Source organism: Lissotriton helveticus, chromosome 2_2 (genome assembly GCF_964261635.1).
Source record: "Lissotriton helveticus chromosome 2_2, aLisHel1.1, whole genome shotgun sequence".
Lineage (NCBI taxonomy): Eukaryota > Metazoa > Chordata > Amphibia > Caudata > Salamandridae > Lissotriton > Lissotriton helveticus.
The window spans coordinates 24,935,200-24,958,290 of record NC_136060.1 but is presented as its reverse complement, the minus strand read 5'-3'; the positions used below and the strand labels follow the sequence as shown (position 1 = coordinate 24,958,290).

Below are 23,091 nucleotides of genomic sequence, written 5' to 3'. Positions count from 1 at the left end.
GGACATGGGTGGAGGCAGAAGCAATATGGAGGATGAGGAGCAGAACCAACAATGTGTCATGGGAGGGGAAGCAACACGGGGCGCGATCAATGGATCTAATGGGTGAAAGAGTGGAACATGATGCTGGTGGTGAGAAAGCACACGGGTGAGAAAGCAATTTGGGGGAGTCCGGAGATGCACATGGGCGAGTGAGAGGAACATGTAACGTGGCAGAGGAGGGGGAGAATCATACAAGGGAAACAGCGGGAAAACAAATGCACTCTGATATAGTGCTCAAACAAAAAGAAAAAAGTAGCACTTGTAAAAGCAAGCACGGGAAGCACATAGTAATGTGTCCATGCTCCAGGGGTGGGACATAGACTAAGAAGAGGAAGGAAGCCCACACAGCTAACTAATAAGAAGCTAGCAAATACCAATGATATCAACCAATGACAAGCAATGGGGGGTTTATGCCCACTGTAAGATAACAATATGTTTTGCGACAGATAGCGCATTAGCTGTCGTAGGCGAGACCTAAAAATGTCCATTGACAATAAGCGCTTATATCATCTAGGAAAAGTTCTTCACATTTCTCAACTCAGATATATTGGGCTGCAACATCCAATGCATTGTTCACAGTTACAATACATAGCTTTCCAGTTGTCTTTTTACCAGAGTAAAGAGAAAAAACACATTTTGCTAGAATAATGGCATCAACCACACTAAGCGCATTGCCCAAACACCTGCCTAGTGTTTTGAAAGAGGGTACCAAGAGAGATTCAAGTTTTTGTTACATAATGCACTATGTGCCAACCTGATACCTACGTGATTGGAAACTCATGTTCCTATATGGATTGTAAAAGTGTAATCAATTCAAATTATGGGCTTTTTTTGTGTGTTTTTTTGTATATTTATTTATTAACGTTTTCAATAATATTACAAATATTACCAACAACAAGCCAGTTGCTAATCAATGCAATATTAGTCATACATTGCCATACCATTCTAAGTTATATTGGTTATTACAATCATATGCTTCCCCCTCTACAACTGAATATATCACTGAACATAGGCAAACCAGCCAGTTTATATCATCTTCCAACATGTTAAGATTCCAACATACAGTCTATCTCGATATCTGATCTGTGGGGTTCGAACTAGTACCAGTAGGAAACGGGATTACCAACATCCTGCATGCAGCATCCACCCATCCCAGCACTCCCACCCATACCCGGCTTATTCATATTTGTTTATGGGTCTAGTGATCATCTGGCAATTTTTCTCTCTCCTCCTGTTGTGCACCTGCCCATACAAAGAACGGTTCCCATATATCCCTAGGTCTGGATGCTGAAGGTATCTGCTCCCAGAATGTAGTTAGTTGTGTATGGCCAAATGTTATGTCTTGGATCCAATCCTTCGTGGTTGGGACTCCCCTCCTCCCCAAACGCATTGCCACCCGGCACTTAGCAAACAAAAGGAGCATGGCATGTAACTTCCTCAAATTTGCAGATGTATTCTTTACATATCCTAATAACCTGTCAGGAACCTAGGTGCCAAACTACTTAAAAGACAAACTGTGGGGGCAATAAGTTTACTAAAATTAAAAACTGGAATAGAAGTTCCAAAATCTTTTGGGAATCGTTTTGTTCAGTCCTGGGCAGCATTGGTTAGTGCACGTTCCCCTAAGATAGCTGGAAGAGCAATGGTTAGCGCTCCAGCCTTTTCACGGTGAGCGCAAGGTCTGAAGCACAGCTGAGGCTTGCGCTCACCCTTAGCTGTGCACACTTCACTGAGGACGTTACTGAAGTAACAGCTCTTGGTGTTTTGTCCGCGTTTCCTCTAGTTTTGAGTGTAGTTTAGAGGATCGTTTTGTCGCCGTCGGTAGTCTATTTTCAGCTACTCAATGGTTTTCCAAGAGTTCCTGGAAGGTAGAGTTATGACCTGTCAAAGAAACCAGCTGTTCACCTTGTGACTCCGTCTGTCTGTAGAACAGACTCTTTGAGCCTGTTTCCTGACACGCAAGTACAGCTCTGAGAGGTAATTCAAAGGAAAAGAAATGTAATATCTGTACCAGTTAATTCTTGCTTAAATATCAAGTTACAAATGATGAAAACTAAAATAGCTTGCTAACAACTGCACTCTGAGTGTTAATTAGTTAAGCAATATATCTGTGAGTTACTGAGTAGTTAAATAGAGAAAAGAAAAGAAAAATTTACCAGTGTATTCTCCAGTCAAGTCAAAGGCTTCAGAAATTCCATCTCCATAGAAAAGAAAAGAAAGGTTAATAGTTCAAGCTTCAATATAAGATATCAAGGCATAATAGTTATTTAGCAGCACATAGTTACTATGGTGTTTATTTGCCTACAGAATAGTCTGGCAAATACAACATCGTTTAGGAGCACACAGAAAAATTCCAATAACAAAAGAAGAGAGGCAAAAGCCAAATCTGTAGGGGGTATGTTACAATTGCTTTTTTGGAAAATGTAAGTAATAGTTTAACCCTAGTAAGGCTTTAGTAATCTTTGTTAATTGTTTTGCAGTGTCCAAAATCTAATCAGCGCAATAAAACCAGCTAGAGTAGCAGCTAATAGATGCCATCAGTAATAGAAGACAAGGCTGTCTCTTCTCTGTCCCTTCCCCCCTTCCCCCGGGAGTTCCTGCATACTCTCAAGGAAAATCATTTGGTATTATGGAGGGAAACTCAGAGAGGCATTGGTAACTTGCGACGTTCTGCTCCTGTGAAGTGCCTGGGAAACTTCAAGTAAGAATCTTGACATAACCCCAGCAGGGGATCCAGGTCATCAGTTGTGCCTATCATGCTCTGAATCGTAGCAAAAACGGAATTCCAAAATGGGGCAGCTGCCGGCAACTCCATGTCAAATGTAGAAACGAGGCCGGGGCAAGGACACAGCTCCAGAAGCTTTCATCTTCCCTTAGGCCCATTCGATGTAATTGTGACGGGGTCCTATAAAACCGATGGAGATATTTGAAATTAATGAGTCAGAGCTTATAGGAGATAGGGCCTTAAGTTGATTACAGCAATAAGCCCATTGCTCCTCTGAAATCAGGGTGTGTAGATCTACATTCCATGCCTGAAGTGCCTTCGGTTTAACCAGGGGGGCAGAGGTTTGCATTTGATTATATATGCGTATAATTAGTCTGCGCGGCAAATCCGACTTTAGCGCATTCTTCAATGCGGGCAGAGCCGGCGGGGAGCAGGGAAAACTGTCATGTAAGGACCTGCATGTAGCCCTTAGTTTGTAGTATAGGAATAATTCAGAAAAGGGTAAGGCATGCTCCTCTACAGATACAGGAGGCGACCTAAATTCCTCATCGGGGTAGAGGTCTGCAAATGTTCTAAGGCCCATTTTTTGCGCCAATGTTCTGCTAATACCGTCTCCCATAGTGGGAAACATGGGGTTGTGTGCTAACTGCATAGATGGTGCATACAGGATGCTGAGCTTAGCCCGCTTCCTCAATTCATCCCACGCCCAGCGTAGAGTTTGAACTGTGTTGATATCTCCTCAAGGGCATTTATATGTGTGGTACAGCGTCACTTGCAATGGTATCAGCGCTACCCAGTCAGTTTCCACTGCAGGGTGAGGTTGGAATGGAGTGGGATGTACCCAATAATGCATATCTGGGGCACCCAAAGGAAGGGTCAGAAGTTCCCATGAAACCTGCGCCTGTCCACACGCCCGCACCAAAGAAATCAGTAAAGACCGAAGAGATTTAAAAAAGGCCTGGGTAAGAGGAATCTGAATATTTATAAATAGATGCAATAGTTTTGGCAGCACCACCATCTTGGCTATTGCAATTCTCCCTGCCAAAGATAAAGGTAGTTTAGCCCACGCCTCAATCTTCCCTTCCAACCATTCAATAGCGCGTCCATAGTTCATGGTCCAGATTTCCTGCATATCTCTACTCAGCCATATCCCAAGACATTTTACCGGCCCTGTTATCCATTGAAGTGGAAATTTGGTTGTTGCTGAGACAGTGGCGTCCGTGAGTGGTAATACAATAGATTCTGCCCAGTTAATGGAAATTCCAGAGAAACCTCCAAATCTAATAAATTCACGAAGTAGTGGAGCTAGATTTACTGCTAGGTCGTTTACATAATTCAAATTATGTTTGAGTGATACCACTACACATTTGAATTTTTCCATCTATGCAACAGATTTATTCTGAAATCTCTTAGACTGAACCCTGTTGCCTATATAAAACCAGCACTAAAGGTGGACCTGTGCTGTTCACATTTAAACCCAAACAAAGTAGATACACAGGTGAGACTTTGGAGGTAGTTGAATTCAGAGACTCTGTATAAACTTATAACTGAGTACTATTGGTACTCCTAAAAGACACACAGGCATACTTATCTAGTACACATGACATCTTATGCAAAGTAAAACTCCAGAGTATTAAAATATACCACTGTCCACCAATTAGGAAAGGAAAGGTCTGACAACCAGCACTAGAATCCACAGGGAATGCACAATCATCAAATGGATATTTGTCCTAAGCTTAGTTACAATCAGTCCACAAAGGAGCGACTCGTCATAGCAGTTATTTTTTGCTAATTCATTTTATATTCAAGCTTCTTTTTTTGTTGTTTTGTGTAAAAACGTATGTAGACCTGAAAAATCTTGAAAAGTTACACATATCCAGGGTTGGACTAGGACAGAAAATACGCTGGGCTCCAAAATAAGATTGGCCCCCATTAGCGATTTAAATAGCTAAAAAAGTTGCCCATGTTTCCACATTGTGACAGTTTTGAATTTGCAAAGACGCACTGTATAAATGTTTTTCAGGATGTGAAGACTGCCTGAATTTGAGCTTTCTTTAGGCAGTCTTTGTTTTGGTATCGGGGAAATCAACAGTAAAAACCTTCTCAGCAGACTATAAAACAGGCCCACAAACATCCAAAAAAGGCCCACATACTAATCTGTCAGGCTAACCCATCTGGCACTGCCTGATTGCCCTATAGGCCAGTTTGACCCTGCACTTATCTGATATTAGTGCACGTGAGAGACTATGGCCCTCATTACCATTGGCCCTTGAATTTTGAGTTCAGCAGGGACACGGCTGATGGGGGGGAGGGGCACCCAGAGTTCACCTGGTTCAAGTAGGTGAACTCTCTGGGTGGAATATTGGGGGAAAGCATGCAGATTGGCACCTTATTTTCCTCTGCTATTACCGGGACCCCAGGAAACTAAATCTTGGTAGGGAATTGACAGGAATGCTTATAGGCTACTAATAATGAGGGTGTAAGTTAAATAACTTACTAGGTGTTTACTGCGTTGCTTGTGTCTTTTTAAGCACAGAAGAAATTCCAATTATTCAGAAGCGTCATGTAAGGACTTCCATTTTCAGTCTATGCGTGCCAATCCGGAGAAGGGAAACTTTTGACACATCAATGGACTCCTTCGAGCCTGCAGACACGAATCAAAAGAAGATTTGGTTGCAGTCCTTTGGTTAATTTCAAAGAGGAACATCATAACAATTTTCTTTTTAAACATTGAGCACTTGTACGGAAGGCCACGACAGCTATCAAACCCTGCATATATGAGTTGCTTGTAGCCTCATGAGGTCGTGTAAGATATAAGCCACTGTTTCTTTCGAGGATTTATCTGTGCTTGCGCTATTGAATATTCACTCTTAATAGCTCCTTCCTTAAATCCAACTGCCTCTATGTAACATGGTTTCACAAAGACAAGGGAACCCGAAAGGTATGCCATAGGGACCTTGGGCAGTATCAATTTACAAAAAACAGTGGTCCCTACATGTGGACAAGATAACATACAAAAATCATTAATCATACATAAATAGCTAACTATCTGACCTGCCAGTCAACAGAGTTGTATTGACATATTGGTGTGTTCCACGTTACATAGATTTACAAAAAACAGTGGTCCCTACATGTGGACAAGATAACATATAAAAATCATTAATCATACACCTGATAAGTAGTATGTCTTTTGTCCAGCCGGACAAGAAAATTTATTTTAAATGTTCTGGTTGATAAAGTGAATTTTAAGAACCAAAAAAGATAACAAGTGGGCCCAGCCGTGACCCACAACAGTCAAGACAAAACAACAAAGAAATGGCCAAAAGGGCAAAGCGAAAATCTGTATGTATACTTGTGGTCAGTGCTACAGACTCAATCTCTTAAACATAACCATACCATTGCATCAAATAATATAGCATTATCATATTGCATATGGGTTTTTTTTTGTCGACGACGTTTCGATGCCTTTTTACATTTGTGACATCAGGACAAGAATTATCAACATTATTGTTTTGTACAACAGTTATTAACACAATGCCTATTATCGCATTACTATACATGAAGGAAATGGGAGGCAAGGGGGAAGGAAAAACAGGAAATATATATCAGTTTAGGCATGTTGGAGACAGTTTTTAAAAAAAACGAGTGACTTGAGAATTGGGGCGAATGAAGAGGTGAAGATTGTGACCTAGGAGGTGTTCAGGCATGCGTGTGTTTGGACGGAGCGGGTAATCAGCGAGTGAAGGGGATAGTGATATAAACACGAGTTTAAAGTCTCTATTGAGATCAATGGGATGTGAGGTAGAAATAATTTAAACAGTATTGGCTTGCTGGCTAAGCGGTCATTCTGGTGATCGAATGGAAATAAGTCTAAGGCAATTGCATGGCTGGGTCGTGAATGACGTGAAGAAATAATGTGACTAGGTCTCTGGATATGACAATAATCGCGGGCGGTGGCAGGAGAAAGAAACGAGTAACCTACATGTTGGTTTCCTCGTAGGTTCAGGAATACTGATGAGTAAACGCTGATAGATGTGCTTTCTGAGGAAAAAAAGGTGTGGGGTTAGTGATTCCGGTCGTCTGTCTTAGGCGGAGTGCCGGAGTGAGGGGGGTAGGACATATTTACCTTTCACATCAAGTCCAGGGCTTCCATCAGGTTTGTATGGATTTGCCAGGAAAGGAGCGTGATGGCTCAATCTAAACAAACGGAGCGGGGTAGGAGAGTTAGATACCTGCAATGCGGTGTATCAGATTGCTCCTTGCTTAATTACCAAAGGGCGAGAGTCACTTACTTGTGATGGCCGGAGCTCTATGGCGAATACGGCAGCCAGAGGAACAGGCTTTTCAAGCCACATGAGGTGACACAAGTATTGCTGAAAATGCACAGGGCATCCTGATTTTTCAAAGTTGTGTAAGAAAAGGAGAGTCTGTACTTGGAAAAATGTTTTCCACGTGAAAACGGAGAAAAATACACCCTATCATCCACAGTGAAGAATGTTGGTTCTGCAGAACTGGTACTCGACAGCGGGTTGACCATGGAGCTCATATACACAGGTCACGTGGGATGGCTCTGCCGCTTATGCAACGCATGGCAAATGCAACAATCCCGGGAACTAGGAGACATGCAACAGGGAATGTGGGTAAGGGGGTTGTATGATAGAAGTACGCATGGCTAAATTACGCATGCCTCTACCACGCAGCAGGAACCACAAATGCTACATAACCACACATTCCTTTACTACACATGCCTTTACCATGCAATTTCGTTGTAAAGATATGTTTGGTAAAGGAATACACGTGGTTAAGATCGCCACTAAAAGAACCCCCCCTCTCCACCCTAAGCTCTAAAATTCTATCCCCACCTACCCTGAGGCCTAAAACCTACCTAATCCTTCCATTAAATCTAACCCTTACCCTCCCCCTGCTTTGAGGCCTAAAACCCTGCCCCCTTTAAAAAAACTACCCCACCCTGAAAATTACTCCATGCTGCCCTTAAAATTACATTCTATGATGCAACTGCGCACTGCAAATTCTTTAATATAAACTTGTATCCAATTACTTCGTTCTCCTCAGGATTACTCCCTGCTTTGGAGTAATATCTAAATACGAATGAGTTGCACCAACACTTTGTGTGTGAATGTCTCCTGGGGCACAGATATGTGCTGTAATACTACAGCGATAGTTCTTCCAAAAAGTTTAAACAACTGTTGAATATATCTTCAAAGTATTTTATTCATACTTCTCAATGCGTCTCGCATTTAACTTTTATCTTCCATTCAATTCAATATATGGACATATATCCTCATCATCGTTACTGCATTCTTATCTTATGGTATCAATCCATAATTCCATCATTCCAATGCATTTCGGCATAAATGCCTTCATCAGGGAAATCTGCAATAATAAACAACATTCCTGAAACTCTACCTCTAGGTTAAATAATATCACAATTTGTTATAAACATGTTGCCACTCTAGGATTAATCCCATAAATGCTTCCCATCTATTCATATAACTGTTAGTGCACCTTGGTTTCTAGTATATTCTAGCGCTGTGATTTATAAAAGTGTATATATATTGGCTTCTTAAATGCATGCTTCAATCTAGCGATTTAACAAACCATGGGGGGGTAATGTCGCATTATGCAACTATCGGGTGGTGTAAGCGTTTCTGAAGGGACCTCCATTTGCGGAGTTCTTAACCGGGAGCTCACTGTGGAATAGCGGTCTATATTTAAGCGCCATGTTTCGTATTTACGGTCTATTTTAACGTGTTCATATATTCTTAACGCTCTGGCAGTTATTCATGATGCGCGAATGCGCTTAACTAAAACTTCAAAATGCTCGGTTGTACGCTTACCGCTTTAGAATGCTAGATGTGTTTAATCCTGAAGTCTGGACAAAGCTACAGAGTAACCGCCATGGGTTCCCTTGCTAGGATTAGTCGGCGTGTCACGCTGAGTTGGGGGTGGGGTTTAGGATATAGGCTAACACGCTAAAATTCATTAAAGTGACAGTGTTACAACACAAGCTCGATGTTCCCCACATGGTGACAATAAAGTTTTAAACATCTAGTGAATCGTACTACTATGTAGGAGTGTTCTCGTTAAAAACCAAAGTTTGCGATGATAACATACAGCTAAGGTAAACCAAACCAATGGAAAACATGCTATGAATGACAATCAACGTCTACGTTGCACATTAACTGTTATACACTAGGGGCCAGATGTAGGTGGCCAATTACCGTTCGGTAACGGCCGAATTCGGCCGTTACCGACCGGTAATTGGATTTTGAGATGTAGGAGCATGCTTTACAGAATCGGTATTTTACCAAATCTGTATTTACAGATTCGGTAAAATTACCGAGTCTGTAAAAGCACATGTAGGTAGCACATCTTTGAGTGCCGTAGGCCTTTCAGATTCGGTATTTTAACACCCAATCCAATTGGGTGTTAAAATACCGAATTCAGGTGTGCATGCACATGTGTGCATGCACACCTAGCCATGTGACAGACAGACATGCCCTTAGGGCATGTCTGTGTGCCACATGGCGCACATGCCTATTTTTAGGGTGCCAGAGGGTGTCAAAGTGACACCCCCTGCACCCTTGCAAAATTCGGTATTTACCGATTCTGTAATTACAGAATCGGTATTGCCCATTGATTCCTATGGGCTTCAAGGCCCATAGAAATCAATGGTCAATACTGATTCGGTATTTACAGATTCGGTAAATACTGAATCTTAACGATTCGGTATTTACAGAATCTAAAATACCTACATCTCCCCCCTTCATATTTACCGACTCTTAAATACCGAATCGGTAAAATTCGGTATGTAAGAGTCGGTAAATATGAATTACCTACATCTGGCCCTTGGTGTGTTAAGCACCTTCAGGGGCATGCTATATCAATTCACAATGTTTATAAATAACAGATAAATTCTGTCCTTTCGTTCATCCCGTTTGGCTCAAGAGTCTGTAAGTTGTATATCCAATAATTCTCCTGCTTTAGCAGTGTTTTTTGTTGACTCTGTCCGCTCGTTTCTCCACAACTTCCAAAACACATGTTTTAATTTGGCTAATCTGATGATTAGCTTCGATGAAATGAGTTGCCACGACTGATTTTAATGCCCCTGTTCTAATGTTACTTTTATGTTCATTCAGCCGTATTTTTAACTTTCGCTCAGTCTGACCAATGTAAGCCTTACCACACGGGCACTTAATCATGTAGATAATGTTAGTCGTATCGCATGTAGCGTTCACTTTCAAACTGATTTTGTTACCCCTCATGGGATGGGTGATGGTGTTACCTTGCAAAATGTTATTGCAGTTTCCACAATTTCTGCATGGAATTGTGCCTTTAAATCTCTGCACTTGAGGTCGGCTAGGAGATTGCTTGATGATTTCCCCCAAATTCCTTCCTCTGTTGAAAGCGAAGATGGGTATTTCATTGAAGATCTCCCTGAAGTCTGGTTCTGCTTGTAAAAGCGGCCAATGTTTTTTAATAATACGTTTGTATTGTGGGGTAACTGTGGAGAACTTGCTTACACATGTAATTTTAGGTTCTTTTATTGATTTAGTGGCTGACAGTAGACTCTTTTTATCGCGTGTATTAACTCGCTCCATAGATTGTTTCAATATCTCATCCGGGTATCCCCTCTTCTTAAATCGTTGGACCATTTTATCTGACTGTTTGATGAATTCCTCTGGGTCTGAAACGATCCTTTTTACTCGTAACAATTGCGAGTATGGTAAATGATGTCTGAGTGCTTGAGGATGGAAACTCTGGTATGCCAATAAATTATTGCAATCGTTTTTTTTAGAAAATAATGTGGTCTCGAACCTTTTATTCTTTTTCATTATAGTAACATCCAAATAGTTGATGGTTTCCTCATGCATCTCAAAAGTAAATTGTATTCTTGGATCAACTTTGTTTAATTCCATGATGTTTTCAGTCAATCCCTCTTTTGAGCCTTTCCACAAGATGAATATGTTGTCTATGTATCTTAAATACAGATGCAGATGGTTTTTCCATTTGATATTTTGTAGAACGTGGTCATTTTCATATTGATGCATAAAGATATTGGTGTACGCCGGCGCCGGCGAATTGCCCAAAGATGTCCCACTTTTTTGAAGATACCAATGATCTTCACAGGTGAAATAACTATGCATCAAGGTGAAATTTAGCAGTTCCAATATGGATTCCTCATAATTCATTGTTAGCAGAGCCTTCTCCACTGCCTCAATCCCCACGAGGTGGGGTATGGAGGTATATAATGCTTGAACGTCAATGCTACACATGATGATCTCTTCTTCTTGTGCCAATTCAATTGCTGCTAGTTTATTAAAAAAATCCGTTGTGTCTTTCATGAATGAACCCATTGTGATCACAAAAGGCTGCAAGTATTTATCGATAAGTTTCCCTACTGGTTCGTGTATGCTGCCACACGTGGAAACAATCGGTCGACAAGGTGGTTTCTTCGGATCCTTGTGGATTTTCGGTGTCATATAAAACCTTGGTGGTTTTGGGTGTTCGGTAATTAGAAATGTTTTCATCTTTTCATCAGCTATGCCTTTATCCATGGCGCTTTGGATGATTCTCTGTAAAGTCATTTGTATTTCCATGGTTGGATTAAATTCTAGTTCCATGTATATATTTTCATCTTGCAGGTGTGTTCGTATCTGAGTTTGATAGTATTCCATGTTTAGAATAACCAGAACTCCACCTTTATCTGCCCTCTGGCATATGATTGTCTTGTTTTCCGCTATGGATTTAAGAGTAGCGTGTTCCTTTTGTGTCATATTTTTAGCTTTGATGGGTTTGCGATAGTTGATTTTGGCTAAATCCTGTTTTACCAATTGCTCAAATAAGTCAAGTGTCTTATGGCTTATTGGAGCCATGTAGGAACTTTTGCTGGAGAGACCTTTAAGTGTGTCTTCTTTGGGTTCTTTAGGTTCAGTGATGACATTTTCAAAAAAATGACGAAGTCTACGTTTTCTCATGAGTTTTAAAAAGCTTATGTTTAACTCCAATAGGTTCGTACTGGCAGTGGGAGCGAAAGATGTTCCTTTCTGCAATGTGTAGCGATCTGAAATTTAGAGAGTTTTACATCGGAAATGTTTATTACCAGATTATTCATAGTCTGTTCTTCTTCTTGTACTTCTTGGACGTGACGGTCCGTGTTTGTGGTGGGTCCTTCTCTTTCTCTGATGAGTCTTCGTCTCTTCGACCTCCTGGGTCGTCCCCTCCAGAGGGGCCTGATTCTAAAAAAGGCAGCACTGCCAGGTTAGTGTTTGATTGCGGTCTTGAAGTCATCGCTGTCCTTCTTATTGATTCCTATGTGTCAGTGTCTGTTGAAGAGGTGTCTGTTTGTACTGTGTATGGACGGCTTTGTCATTTTTTGGCATGTACTTCGGCCCAGGTGTCAACCTCGCCCAGTTTATAATCAATAGTGTCTCTATGGTACTTTCTTAGTTTTCTTTCGTTAACCTCTTCTGTGTGTTTATTAAGTTGTGTTTTAATGTCCTCAAGTGTTGTGTGGACCCCCTCCCCCACACTGTGCCCTGAAACCCTGTTCCCTTTAAAAAAAAAAAACACACACCCTGAACTCTAAATCCGCCCCCCAGCCTTTAAAAAACACTACCCGCCCTGAAACGACAACAATTTGGAGTAGTAGTTAGGGTCGTTTGTAGTATAAGCTAACTCAGCAGCAAACACCTCCATCAAGAATCAAGAGTCACAAACACCACACTGTGAACATTCTAACTTGCACTAACATGGGTTTTTGGAAGTGCACTAGAGCCCTCATTCATGCAGTATTTTTTGCGATTCCAGAGACAACTAACAAGACTGCCATATCTGTCACAGGATAGGTGGAATCCCTAACGCGCCCTGAGGACAAGGAATTGGACAGTGCTGCACTATACAAAATATATGTAAAATAAAAGAAATTCACAAATGTCCTTATTGTAGTCATGCAGATGTTCCCTAATACAAAGAATGTGCCTTAATAGATGCATTGGAAACATATATACACCACCAAAACAGGGAAATTGCAGCTCCTAATGGAGTCCATGTACATTATATATCGTGGTCATAGTTGGCTAATATCATTGCATTTTGTAGCACAAGAGGGAAGTTGTCTACAGAATTAGCCAATGCTTAAATTCTGAATATAAATACGATTGGATGTATTGAGGCACTGCGTCTGTCTATTGGTCGGCTTTTCCTGCTCATCAATGCAACTCATACTATGTTTTTTGTGCTAGTACTGTACTTACCAGGTTAATCTGGATGCTTTCTATGTCCACAGCTGCGCCACACCAATATCTATGAGTACAGTGTCAGTTGGGGCTGGGATGGTATCAACCCCAAAAACAACAGATCTCATGCCTACTACCTGGAGCGCTTCTGCAATGACTTCCAGAGGATTGCAATCGCTCAGTTTAACAGGTGAGTCCTTGACGCTTACACCACTGTATCAGATAACCACAAGCCGCTGCTGATACTTTGATTGCTATAATAGAAGAAGAATGGACTAAGGAAAGAACAGAGTGAAAACAAGCAGCTGTGGCTGATGATAAATATACAGATTTGTAAATCACAAACCATGCTGCAAAATAAGGAGCACAGTACAGTTGACGGGGATGGGTGGGAAACAGTCTGACATTGGAGGCTGAGAACTGGGTACCAGGGTAGAGGGAAAGGGATAGGAGTACGTGGCGGGTCGGGCGAGAACCATCAGCCAGGGGTTCTGATATAGAATGGGGGGACATGCAGAGAAGAGACAATGTGGAGCAATTCCAGAAGTTCAGTGATCAAGAATTCACACTTTGCAGGTCTGAAAAGTGTCGTAGTCTGGCAGGGCTTGGAGTTGTGCTTGTGGACAATCAGATTTCTTACAAATTTGGCTACTCTTTCTATTATATTTTCTTTGCATTTTCTATTACTTTTTACATCCAATTGTTTTAGTTATGCTTTCACCTTTCATTTACAAATGAACTATAGATATCCTATACTCATTTACCCTTTCCCTAAGGGCACTGTTCTTTCAACAGCTTCTTTAATTGCATGTGTGTTTAGGTGTGAAATTCATTGATGTCCATTATGCTTAATACACACTTTGCATAAATTCTCTTATCTTTGGCATGTCATTTTGGTATTGAGACCAATATTCACCCTATTTTCCTTCATCTTTATAAAATGCTACTTATTCATTCTTGGACGACTACGTTGGTTTCTGGTAAAAGTAGTAACTTCTTCAAGCATGTAATACACGTAGGCATGTCAATAAGTTACAAATATTATTCTAGTCACAAACATTGTTGCATATACACCATTTACTCATGTGTAACTTTCACAGGACAGACATACACTGGTCAAATTGTATGGTGTTTCTGCCTTTTAAGATTAGGGGAGAGGATGTGGCCTAATGCCCAAGGCGGTTGACCTGAAATCTGGGGTACCAGGTTCGAGTCTCAGCAACAACACTCAACATACTGTGATTCTGGGCAAATCACTTAATCTTCCTGTGCCTAACAAAAAAAAATGAATGCGTCCTTTTGTAATGCAACTGGTGCTCATGTAAAGCACTCTGATACCTTCAGTTCAAGTTTGTGCTATATAAAACTCCCCCCAAAAAAGTTAAGATAAGGCTGCTGCGACGCAGCTAAAGAAAGGGCCACTGGGCTGGTTACATGTGAACATGTGTGTGGGCTCCATGTGTGAGACTACCATTGAGCGCAGTCTTGTAATTATGTACAAGTAGCCTGGCAGAACAGGGACTCTACAAGGATAGATGTTGACCTGGGACAGCCTTTATAAAATTAGTGGGCACTCAAAGATAGGTCAGTCCAATTTACTGGATTATCTGCAGTTTCACTTTAATATTATATACATTGGGAAAAATCTGCCTAATTTGCAGTTTCACTCCACTTAGTTGGTACAGTTTTTGAGGTATCAAATTGGGGTGAAACATGCACACTGAGTTTGAATCTGCAGGTCCCAAGAACCTACATGTACACCTAATGAGTCGTCTAGAATTGTCATATTTCTCTGGCTCACCTCAGGATCAGGTCCAAGACTTTTGTCGCTCTGCTCTGCCAAGTTAATTACTCTGCTCCCCAATAGAGGGAACAAAGGCCTCCCCACACAAAAGGAGCAATTATCAGCGCTTCACTCAGCTCCTGAGGATGAAGGGGAGGGGAGGAAAATCTGCATTTGGTAATTAACTATTGCACTGTACTAAGGTTGGGCCCACCCAGGCCCACTGAAAAAAAGAGAAAGTCCAAACATCTGGAGCCAACAAAGGAGGAGCTCCCGTTTGAAGTTTTGGTGGGAAAGTTACTGGCACTCATGTCAGCTCGGGGTGGAGCTAAGACCCCCCCAGGGTAGGTGCGCACAAACATCACTTCACACCGCCATAGTATATTGTCCATGTATACTGTGCAGGAGCATGGGTGAAGGGTTGAGGAGGTGATGAGGCATATGGGGATTGGCCAGGGGTGCCTGGCATCTTGAACTTTTCACCCGCAATTATAAACACCGGCACAAGGGATAGACAGAGAGTTAGGCCCTGGACGTGGATGGTATCAAAACCATGGCCAGCTTACCTTTTGATGGACTGAGGTCTCTATCTGCATCTGAGCCCAGGATTCGTTGGTTCTCTTTAGGGCCAGGGAGGCTGCCCCACTTACATTTTCCTGAGGATCAGTTGATGGAGGGCCTGGACTTCTGTGCCCCAGCAAGAGGACATGAACACTTCGAGCCAGGCAAAGGGAAAAGCATGACCCTGGGAGGTAGTGAAATCATTCCACCCTGCAAAATACACAACATTAAAGGCCAGGAGGCCTGCTACAATGGCTCCAGGTGGCTAGGGTTCACTTCATACCAGGAGCAAAATGAGACTAGGATCTGCTCTATGGGGCCCGAAATTTTCACAGGAAAAGGGATTGACCTTTGACCCCAGCTTGAGCAATAGAGTACATGAGGCTCCAAGAAACCCTATGTGGGCCATTGCCTGGAGATTGTGGCAGGCTTCATAAATGCTCAATGCATACACATCCCCACAGAGGTCTACGAGGCCTGGGGACCTTATCCTCTGAGTCAGCAAACTCATGAATAGGGCCCGGAACCCCATCACCAGGGCCGGATGACAAAGGGAGCATCCTGGGACACCATTCCTGCGACCCAACGGCTAGGAGGAGAGTGTCAACGCAACAAGGAGGGGGATGGCAAGGGCAGAGACAGGCACAATCTGAGGCATAGGGCTCAATCCCTGAAGCAATGTGAAGAAAGGAAAGGGAGAGTATAGTTGCTCCCCCCCCCCCAGTGATGGTGGGCTCATCACCGCTCCTAGTGTCCCTTATCTAGAGAGGATTTCTCTGGCTTTCCAACATTGTTTTGGCAAATTAACAAAACTTAAGAGTCAGTTAGAAAAATCTGACTCAAAGGTGTCCTACTAGACAACCAAAGGCAATCTAATTACAATGACACACAGAAAGGAAAGGAGAAAAAGAAACACAAAATACACGGAAGGTCCTAGTTGTAGAAATTGAATTTATCTGGTTTTAACATAAACTTAAAACGTAGAGAAGGGTACAATTTAGACACAGTTAATATCAGCAAATATAGTTATGACAGAGATGTACAACTAAATTAGGGCATACACTTCATAACCAAACGTCAGCTCCAATGAATCACTAAACTGCTGCGTCCGAAGCACCTCATAAAAAAATCTTCACTCTGTGAAGGGAGCACCCCATAATGCCCTGGAGGGCTTGCATGGTCAAGTTTCCTTTTCCTTGGTCATCCCAAGGGTGGCAGAGGCACCACCAACAAACTAAAGGAGGATCAATGGGGCAACTGCTCCCCAGAATAGATTATGGTTAGTGACCCTAAATTTCTAGGGTCAAGGAATCCTTGCTGTTTATCCTTTATTTCTAAGCACTGTGGGCAGGAGCTTTTGCTCCACAGCTAGGCAGCGCCGGAACATCTAGTGGTTGGTCAAATGATTGCAATCAATGTGCCATAGAGTAGTTAAAAAAGACACAGACATGTTGATTACAAAAATAAAATATTATAACAAATTTTATTCAGTTTTATAGTGGTACAGCATAGGCTTGAGGCCGACACATCAACAATATCCATCTCTTTTGTCGTATTGTACCAGAGTGATAATACAAGGAAAATAGAAAAGAAAACATACAAGAACCTTGGCTAATCTAGGCACCGAAATAGCTCCCTCGACCCCCACCACATCTCATGATCTTTGATGCCATATGTCCTCTGGATAACTGTATCTAATGTCTGAGGGCTACACCATTACATTACTGATCTCGTTGTATGAAAGTTTCTGGGGATTCCACAGCCGGCAATTCAATACCCCTGTACTCCTCCCATCTCTGCCATATCCTTCGGTGTTACTGACACATTGATTTTCATGCTTTTTTTACTACTGAATTGCTGATGGTGATCTTAATGAACAGTCATAATGCCTTTTATTAATAATTTTAAATTCATTTGAACATAGTTATTGGTTTCAGAGACAAGATAGTGTTTCTTAGCATGTGGTTATTGGTCTTGTAATGAGGTAGCTCTGACAAAGCCAATAGGCTTGCCCTATATTATTGTACTCATGGCCCCTTGACTATGCCAATAGACCTGTTTTAGTTAAAGTGATACCCCTCCCATATTGTGATGTTGTATCTGGTGTAGGTGAGGGAAGGTTCTGTGAATTTGGGGGTAATGATCTGTATGTTATTTCAGAATGTCACCAAAGGTTATTCCAACTGCTTGATGTATATATGTGTAAATTAATGCTATTATAATGGCTGGTATAAGCCTGGAGCTCCAACATGCCATTGCTTCTTTGTTCACAGCTCTGGCTGTGAACAAAGGCTTCAGGCAACCTAAGGGGATTCCAATCCCCTCACGCTCCCATAAGGCTTTGTTTTTTTTGTTAGAACATTCTGCCCTCTAGTGGCAGAATGTTCTAATAGCCTTATAGCCCTTCGTAGCTGGGCTATACAGGCTAGTATCTGGTAGTGTGGGTGTAATAAGTGTACTTTAAAAAAAAAAGAAAAATCAGACTGGACAATAATTTATTCAGTGTTATTTTGTGCCAACAAATGGTGATTACAAGTCCACACCACCTCCCCTGAGTAGGCCTTGCGCTTCATCAAATGCTACAATTGGGTGATTGGCTCCCAGTGAGGATATTATGGTAGACCATTTGCTTATCCCGGCCTCACATGCTGCTTCCTACACTTAGGAATGTTAAGAAGTAAAGTAGGTGTTTCCAGAAGATTATCAAGTGTATTGCAAAACCTTTGTCTGCCCCCAAAGTCTACTCTTTTCTTGGAGTTCAGAACCTTTGCTCTGCACATCTTTGTCCTATTGTAATAATATGTAAATTTACATTAAAAAGAAACATAGAATTTCTCTGAAAAAACAATGGTTAAAGGGATCTTATGGGTAGGTGAAAATGTCAGTTTAAACATAATATTTCAAATGAACAAACCAATTAAATTCAACATTTATAGTTATCTCAAGTAACAATAACTCCTGTCCTCGATCGACACCGAGGCAAAGTATTACGCGGGCCTCATTTTGGAAGACCTGACATCCTGGGCAACCGCTAAGAATATCATCCCAGCAACCCAAACCGGATTTCGTAGTGGCCAGGGCACCACGACAAACATCATGGCGCTAACTCTCCTGGCAGACGCGGCAAAAGTCACTAAGACCTCTCTGTTCCTGTGTTTTATCGACTACAGCGCAGCATTCGATCATGTAGACCGCTGCAAACTCTGGCAGAAACTGAGCGATTGGGGAATTCCAGGCCCACTTCTACAGCAGCTAATACTGCTACACAGTAACACCTGGGTCAGGATAAAACTGGGACCTGGCCCGCACCTCTCACGAGAAATCGGGACTAGCAAAGGATTAAAACAAGGCTGCGTCTTAGCCCCAACGCTGTTCAACCTCTTCCTCGCAGACCTCCCCGGTGAGCTAGGGGTAGTTCAATCTCATGCACCACTGCTAGGCAATACCACACTGTCAAATCTCCTCTACGCAGATGATTTAGTCCTTATAAGCCGGTCCCCTATCGGCCTCCAACACCTGCTGGACCAAACCAATACGTTCTCCCAAAAAAATTCATTGACAATCAACCTAAATAAAACTAAAATTATGACAATAAATCACCACAGAAAACGAAACTTCACATGGCTACTGAACGGACAGAAGCTAGAGCAGGTAACCTCCTACAAGTACCTGGGAGTCACACTAGATCGAAACGGCTCATTCAAACAACAACTAGAGGCCATCCGACGAAAGGGCACGACATTCCACTTGTCAATAAAGCCGCTGCAGAAAGCTCTTCCCGACCGGACATTGGGCCCTCTACTACAGGTAATAAGAGCTCGATTACATCCAATGCTCACCTATGGCAGCGAACCCATGCGTGGCAAAGACGCAACGACACTAGACAATATCATCAGTCGAGTCTACAGGGCAATATTCCACCTGCCTACCTATGCATCGCCCGCTCAAATTCGTCTTGAATTCGGGTTACAGAAACAAACGGTGGAGAGAAGAGGCGCTTATATCAAAAGCTGGCGGAAAATCAGAGATGCTGAGCATGGATCCTTAAACGCCCACCTCTGGACCGAACTGTCCATTAGAGATAATTCACCAGCAAGGAACTATCTAATGGAATCACTGGAGACCCTAGGACTAACAAACTTATGGGAGTCAGCAACTGACCCCAAGACTTTCAAAAAAACGGTAATGAAAGTCACCAAGATGGTCTCATCCATTGAGGACAAAGCAACTCTTGCCAAGAGAGCACACGGAAGGGTGGTGTTGGAAGGCTACACAGCTCTTAAACCACAACAGTACTTAACGACGGGCCTTACTCATACAACAAAAAATAAGTTCCTCAATATGCGCCTTGGCAATATACCCATAGGGCCTCACTTAGCACCCTGGAAAAGAGAAAACGCAGCAAATAGTTGCAGACTTTGCTGCTCTGGAAAAGAAGACCTGACGCACATTATCTGCATCTGCAAAACTCTCTTGGACATAAGACGCTCCCTGCTTCGGCCCCTATGGAATCAGAAGGGAATAACAAGCTGTAGACAGGCTGTGATGCTCTGCTTTAATCCCGGGGAAACCCAGTTAAATTGCAGAATAACGAGATTTTTTGACATTGTGGCCAAAAGACTAAAAGAAACAGCCGAAGGGTCTACCGGAAGCACTAGCTAAAACAAAAAAAACGCTAGCATCCAGCCGCCCTTAAGGACAGTACTAAACGAAATTGTGCTTTTATTAACTAATAAGGGGAATCCACCCGCTATTTTAAGTGAAATATTCTTGCCACTAATTGTTTTTTAGAACTGTATGTTTTTAAACATTGTGAGTTTTTATTAACTGTACAATAAACTAAATCTTAAATCTTAAATCTGTCCTAAATTAACTATGTCTCTCGCCCTCACTAAGCACAGTGTTGTTATCAATGATGTCATTTCAAATGTAATTGGATGTTATCATAACATTAATTAAACACATCATGAGTAATGTAGTGCCTGAGGGTACAAGCAGCAAATGGCGTGGGCATGAGTTATGGTTACTTGAGATAAGTGAAACTGGTAAATTTCAGTGGTTTATTTAGTTTAAAATGTTTTTACAAAACTGTAATGCCCCTTTAACCTTTGGTTTTTTTCCAGTGATTTTCTAATGTTTTTTTTATTGTAAAGTAAAATATTATTGCAATTTCGAGCAATAATGCAACTTTAATCTTTGGGTTATTGAGTGAATTCCTATATTTTTAGGTCGAGCTGGCGTTGGAGCGCGAAGCGCTCCCGCCAGCTCGACTATAGTCACCTTCCTCCCTGCCAAGGGAGTGAGAGCTGTGAACGAGCAGCTCCAGACCTGTGCACGAGCCGACTCAGGTGCGTGAACGCGCGGGAACGTCAACGTGCACGTTCACGCGCGTCACGCTCCTGTCCTCCCGCGTCTCTGCCGAGGCGCGCTCCAGGCCGATTTGCGGTGTGCGTCACAGCGTTTCTGTGGCCGGAGGTAGGTAAGTGAGGGCCGGGGGGGGGGATTTGTTTGCTTGTTATAGATGTAATCTTCTTCATATAATGTTGTACATATCACCGTTGATGATTATCACTAGACAATTTCACTCAGTTCCTCTTCTCTCCCTCTATTGGTAGCAAATAAGGCAACAAGGGCTGTCCCCAATCTTAAGTGGCGTAAAAGTTAGATCTACAGAGGCACAGTTTAATTTTCTAGGCTCAGGTTGTTCTTGCTTAGAAGTGCAGGCATAAGTGATGTCTTTATGCTTCGGCATGAATAAAACGGCCCGGTTTTGGATAGAATCACATTTGAGGGATATTGTAAGATATTCTTTAGTGATCTGTAACCTTGCGTCAACACTGGACCAATTTAAGTGGTTTGTCTGGCACATAATGCAGGAGGACAACTATTCAATATGATGCACGAGTGTAGGCATGCTCATGCAGTTTGTCACACCAGTTTGCACATGCTCTGGATACAATTAAGAGGAAAGACACAATCACTGCACCCTGTAGTTATTTTGAGTTGGTGGGGCCCACTGGCACTTTTTTTTAATCCGTTTTTGACCCAGAACAAGAGAGAAAAAGGTAGCACAGTGGGAAGGGGAGGCAGTGACAGAGAGAAAGCAGGGACAAAAGAGAGTATACAACAGGGACGTAAAGGATCAGGGAGAGTATGCTGGTGAAAGAAAGCGGTATGAGGTCAGATCAAAACCATACAGCCTTGCTGTTTGGTAACCCTGACATTCGACAGTGGCACCTCAAGGTTTCTGGGGAAAATGTGGCCATGGCACTTATTCTGCTACACATTAAGCACTGACTACTCTAACGATGTTCTAATATAAAGCCACCCAGTAGATCGAACGATATAGCTGCTTGAACAACATAACCATTGTGTCTTAATCTGTTTTTGTCAGCCTTTTTCATGTGGTAACCAGCTGAACATTGGTGCTTGCCGATAAAATATTAAGAAGACTGTTTATAAATCAGTAATTAATTTTCTTGAGACAAACACTGATTAAATAAATAGTGAATCTTCTCCTTTTGTAATTAGTTTCGGATTTAAGATAGTGGGTTGTACAATGTGAGATTTATTGAATGTAAAATGTAAATTGACATAGGTGGAGATTGCTCACAGCAGCTTCCGAGCTATCTGTGAAAACCCAATATTGAGGACATCAGAGGGGACACCGACGAGGAAACCATTTGCTTACCAAGCAATGGTGAGTGCAGGAAACATATTCTTTGAACTAAATCAAAAATGTTCTAAAATGTAGGTGTAGTCATGGTTTAAATTGAAGGGTAATAATATGTGAAGTAGTTAAAATTCCTATCTGAACCAGGGAAGCTGGTATTGTACAATTTGTCTTATGATATTGCCATCCAGTAACCTGTCACTATTTTTCTTGTTATGGAGTTGTGTATGCAATGTCAGTTTTGTGATGGAAATCAAATATAAAGGTTACTTCTGTGGTCTTCCTATTGCCTGCCTTTGGTAGCCGGATAACCTTGTAGTTGGTGAACGGTGAGAAATAAACATTTTAATTAACAGGACATTTCTTGATAATTAATGATGGAGTATTATGGCTTTGGAATGCTAAATGTTTATCCACTCTGGGCATGTTTTCCAGGTCATGGCTGGTGACACTGTTATGTTTAAATAACCAGAGATGTTATCTTGAAAAATATGTACAGGAATGACTTTGTAATCTTGCCAGCAGGGGAGTGAAATTGCAGTTTGTGTGTTCAAAGTTTGTATATCTAAATATCTTATACACAAATGTTAGCAGACATAAATATTGTGTCCTAAATATAGTTTTTAAAAATGTCCTCCATTCAGTGTGCATTTTCTACATAAACTGCAATGGCTTGATGTTTTTGTAGACAGTGTTTAGGGCATGATATTTACATCAGATGGTATTCAGTCGATGATATTCTGGTACTATGCAGTTCAAAGAGCAAAGAATATAAAATGGTATTTTGTAAAGATGAAAACTTTGTCATGCTGCCCCATAATTTAGATTGCTACCTGTCAAGCCCAACTAGGTCCCTTCCTCAAGCAGTAACGGTGCAGTGTAGCTTGATCCTCCCGTGTTAGGGAAGAACCGTTTAACAGGAAGACTTTGTTTCTGCCATATCGAGACTGCTCAGTCTGGACCTATCTAGAAAAAGAGTATTTTCAGCTTGAGAATTAATAGTGGGAACTTTCTATGATAGTCTGTCACACTAGCGTCATAAAAAGTAGGA

The 23,091-nt window shown here is 41.8% G+C and overlaps 1 protein-coding gene across 1 annotated transcript in view; it reads left to right on the top strand.

Moving 5' to 3' along the window:
- The window catches only part of LOC144821717 (uncharacterized), a 714,421-nt gene that overhangs the window by 143,107 nt on the left and 548,223 nt on the right, over positions 1 to 23,091 (top strand). The window contains exon 11 of the mRNA XM_078678931.1: positions 13,074 to 13,213. Within this exon, the coding sequence (XP_078535057.1) occupies positions 13,074 to 13,213 (140 nt within the window). The remainder of the gene's footprint in view (positions 1 to 13,073; positions 13,214 to 23,091) is intronic.